Source organism: Etheostoma spectabile, chromosome 9 (assembly GCF_008692095.1).
Source record: "Etheostoma spectabile isolate EspeVRDwgs_2016 chromosome 9, UIUC_Espe_1.0, whole genome shotgun sequence".
NCBI classification, from domain to species: domain Eukaryota; kingdom Metazoa; phylum Chordata; class Actinopteri; order Perciformes; family Percidae; genus Etheostoma; species Etheostoma spectabile.
Genome location: NC_045741.1, coordinates 26,845,261 through 26,849,571, shown reverse-complemented (window position 1 = coordinate 26,849,571; position 4,311 = coordinate 26,845,261). Strand labels below are relative to the sequence as shown.

The 4,311-nt window shown below is 39.7% G+C and overlaps 1 protein-coding gene across 2 annotated transcripts in view; it reads right to left on the bottom strand.

Annotated features, from left to right (window-relative positions):
* LOC116695612 (uncharacterized) overlaps window positions 1–3,773 on the bottom strand; it is a 97,116-nt gene extending 93,343 nt beyond the window's left edge. Inside the window, exon 1 of one of the 2 annotated variants that reach the window (XM_032526009.1) lies at window positions 3,503–3,773. In XM_032526009.1, coding sequence (XP_032381900.1) covers window positions 3,503–3,653 — 151 coding nt within the window. In that variant the 5' untranslated portion in view covers window positions 3,654–3,773. The remainder of the gene's footprint in view (window positions 1–3,502) is intronic. The other variant, XM_032526008.1, reaches the window with a different exon arrangement.
* Window positions 3,774–4,311: the final 538 nt, after the last annotated feature.

Sequence of the window (4,311 nt, the reverse complement as noted above, 5' to 3'; positions counted from 1 at the left end):
TACAGACACTACATGAATGCATCACAAATGGCCTATCTCGCAACAATATTGAAAGTGAAAAATAATTTGTGTATTTGCCTCAAGTTTTGGATCCCCTCCAAAAATGTAATGGCTTCTTCATTGACCATTGCTACAACCTTCCACCAAGTTGCATAACAATTGGGCCGGTAGTTTTTTCGTAACCGCTCCTGACAGACAAAGAAACCAACAAACCTAACCCAAAATATACCCTCCTTAGCGGAGGTAATTAATATTAACATAAACTTAATGGACTCTGCAAATAGCATTCAATTAAAAAAGGTCTTGCTGAAGACTTACTTTGATGCAAAAGCTTTCATGCATTCACTACTTATGTCTTGTTTATTCCTATACACTGCAAGACAGCTGACGGACCCTTTATTGTGATGACAATAAACACATTTACCGCTGCTCTGTCACCATATGTTGATAGTTGTATTGATGAGGCAGGTCACTTTTCTGTTGCATTCAAATCCATCATTCGTACTCCACGAACCTCCCATCATCACTAGAAATAAGCTGTCGTTTTGAATCAGCCTGAACATTTTCATGGTTCTTTTATCAATCTTCTTCTGTGCTCTCCCACCACCCCGCTAAAGATGGCTGAGGGACATACGGTGTCAATAATTAGACATGTCATTGTAATCTTTTTTGTATTGTCTGTGTTCTCACAGCTGGCGAGGCATGTAATAGAGTTTGACTCCAATAACTTGTGTTACAGACAGACAGCATTATAAGAGTGAACATTAAAATAGACCTGAATGTGTTTTGGGGTTTTGTCTATGTCTTAAAATTTAACCCTTTTATGCCAGGATCGGATTACAAATGTGTTTGTCTTTCAAGACAGTCACTGTGTCAGACTAGACAGACACAGCGCCATAAATTGTTGGTGTGTCTTGGACAGAAAAGTGGCAATGCTACAAGTATGACACCGACCAGTCCCCCCACCAATTATTGCGTGCTGTCGTCAAGCTGGTTGATGTCCACAGCCAAGCGTCATTTCATACTTCATATTTATTGGGTACATCCCAGTTCCCTTATCTAACAGCTCCTTAGTTCTTGGCTGAACCAGAAGTTGTTCGTGCCCTCCTTAATGAAGGCCGTCTAAAAGCTTTTATAACTGCCCCGACAAGCGAGCATCGAGGAGGGCTCATAGAGAAGCTATATGCAAGGATACATGGTAGCAGCCTTCCCAGAAGCCGTGCAGCTGAAGGAGTTGCTGACTCTGGTATGTATACTGTGATCGGGGTTCCATATCTTACTGGGTCAGGGTTTTCCCTACCATTATAAGGCTTAGGTGCAGCAACCAACCCTTTTCTGGCACCACCTAATCCAAATTAATGTAAAATCAATGTGAGCATCAAAACCATATTTAAAGGTCCAGTGTGTAATATTTGTAGTTGCTCATTATCAAAATCGTTGCTGCCCTTTCACAAACTTGTCCTTTTAATTAATATTTACCACTACTATCAATTCCAAATATTTCCTATTGGCTTGACATTTTGCGTTTGTATTTGCATGAACTGGGGTAGACGCTCCATGTTCATGTGCCATCTTGAAAGACATTAGCTGGTAAGGGACATAAAGGATATGCTGCTACGCTGTTTGCGTTTTCGCTGTCACTTGATAAACTCAGAGGTGCTGCTAATGGGCAAGTTTGAAGAACGAAACATGGCTAACATCAACAAAACAGTTTGTAGTACTCACCAAATCTTTAGATAAAATTTCACAATTCCTAAATGACAAACTAAATGACACTCAGATACTCGGTTGTTTGGTCTCCAGTAGGCCTGGGACAGTAAAAGATTCCGACGGCATGAAAACCTCCAGCAAACATATTACGGTTTCACTGTATTGTGTAATTACAGCTTTAAAATGTAATTTTTTGAAATGTCTGGGTAAATAACTACTTTTTTCCCATTTAACACAATGTATTTTATTTATAAACACACTGCACACTGGCAGGGAGAGGGACTTCTAAAGTGCACTTTCTCTCCTTGAAGACTTATAAAAAACAGCTCATATCTAAGGAACAGTAAGACATCATTTTTGTGGTTTTTGAAACCGTGATATTTTAAAGCTTTTTGAGTGTTGTTTACTCTAGCTTACTCTAGCTTTTCCAATGTTTGAGCTCCAAAGGATGTGAAATTGATTGAAAAAACATCATGTTTTCTGAGGCAGGACCCCTAAACCTATATAAATATATCATAACAGGAGCTTGGTGTTAGGCGAAATATGTTAGGTCATTTGCAGGGTAAGTTTTAATTTACACATTACAGACATGACCGATTCGCGCGGGGTTAAAATCACAGACAACCTAAGTATTTATTACAAATGAGGCCACCAGGTAATAATAATCCCTTGCTAATAGGACTATAGGTAAACCAAAGGTTGTTATTGTGTGACTTTAGGATTTGACCTAATGTGGCATCCACAGCAGTACGTGGTTTAACTACCTGTCTGCCTCTCCAAATGTTACTGTACTGTTACTGTACTGTTTTGGATTTGAATCCATAAGAAAGACTACTGAGAAGCAACAGAATGATATAAAAACCTCAACAAAAAATGATCGTCTTGTCCTTCAAGTAAAACTAAGGACAAATTAAAAGCAGTAGGCTAAAGTAAAGGCTGTGTAATTGTAAAAGTAGCTTAGCTTGAGAGAAGTGTCACTGCAAACTAATTAATTAGCTTCCTAATTTATTCCTCAGCCATATTTTATTGATAGCCCGCATGCCATTAAGTTAGCCTGTAGGCCAGAACTAAACTTTACTGATAGGGACATTAGCTTGTTTGAGAACATTAAAGACAGCATGCTAGGTTTTGTGTTAGCAAACAATTGACAGGGGAGAAACCAGGTGGCAGTAAGCTACTTCAATACAATGTCAACTTTTGGAAACACAGGAGGGCATGACCTTAGTGATTTAAAAGAATTGAGATAAGTGAGCTTGTCGGTTAATTAACTGCATGCCGAATTAAATGGTAAATCCAAATGAGTCACTGAAGATTTTGGTAGGTATGTTACCTGTACTGGTAGCTTTTTTGCAGTATTGCAGAATGTACTTATTTAACACACACACACACACACACACACACACACACACACTCACACAGTTTTTCCACGTTTGTCCTCACGAGCGTTGCATGGCGGTGTTAAAATGATTAACGCCCCCAACCATGGTTACGGAGGTTTGGGGAGGGGGAAATCATATCGACGGGATGAACAGTATTCGACACAACACCTGCCAGTCCGCCCCCTCCGTAACACGTTAAATGCCTTCATTCATTTCGGTATATATATAGGCTAACGTTAGAAGATATATCTATGTACATAGGCTACGTGTATGCTGTTGTCGTGACGAACCAAATGTCGGTATATGTAATGTGGCAGCACATTTCCAATATGTTCTGACCAGGCTAGTGAACGTTAGCCTGCTGGTGTTTGGCTGTACACGTCGTGATGTATGCTAGCTATGTCGGTACTCACAGCACTGCAGGTAAATAAACCGCAACTTCCAGTGTCTATCCTGGTTTTTCCGCGTAATTTTGATGGACAGAGTGCTGAGACTGTTGTCGGGGATGGGACAGGGGCTTGTTTGGATTCTTATCTCCTCTGCATCGGTCGCCATCATTTTCATTACCCTATCTCTCCCCCTTTCACTTCTGTCACTCTCTCTTTTCTCGTCTCACTTTCGCGGCGCGTGCACGCGCACGGTCCTCTGGATGCTGCGGGCGCCCGATGAATCACCCGCGAAGCTCTCTGTGTTTGACGATGAGCACAATTCTCTAATTAAACATCTCTGGTTAAAATGAGCACAGACAGGAAGCAACATCCACAGTTACATACTAAACAGGCGACTCTGTGAAAAACCTAGGGACTTCAATTTACTAAACCAGAACGCAGGCTATTAGGCTATATATGTTGACAGAAGTACACAAATTCAGCCCTTTTCATTTAACATTTTATTGCAACTCATGAGGTGGAATAAACTTTAATGGTCTCACAATGCTCCATAAAAACATCTCAGAAATGGCTGGAAACTGAAGTATAGGGGCTCATAAGTGACATTTTATTACATAATTGATAATATTTTATTATATACTGTAGGTTTGGGCTATGTGTTTTAAATTACATTTCTCATTTATATGTATTCCTAGTTTTATTACTTTACTTATCTTCAACACTTACAAAATTGTTTATTTAAAAATAAGTTAAATCAGTACTTTTACCAGGGTATTTTTTAGCGTCTGTACTTCTTCTTGAGTTTGGGAAGTGAGTACTTTTGGAAGAAGGTT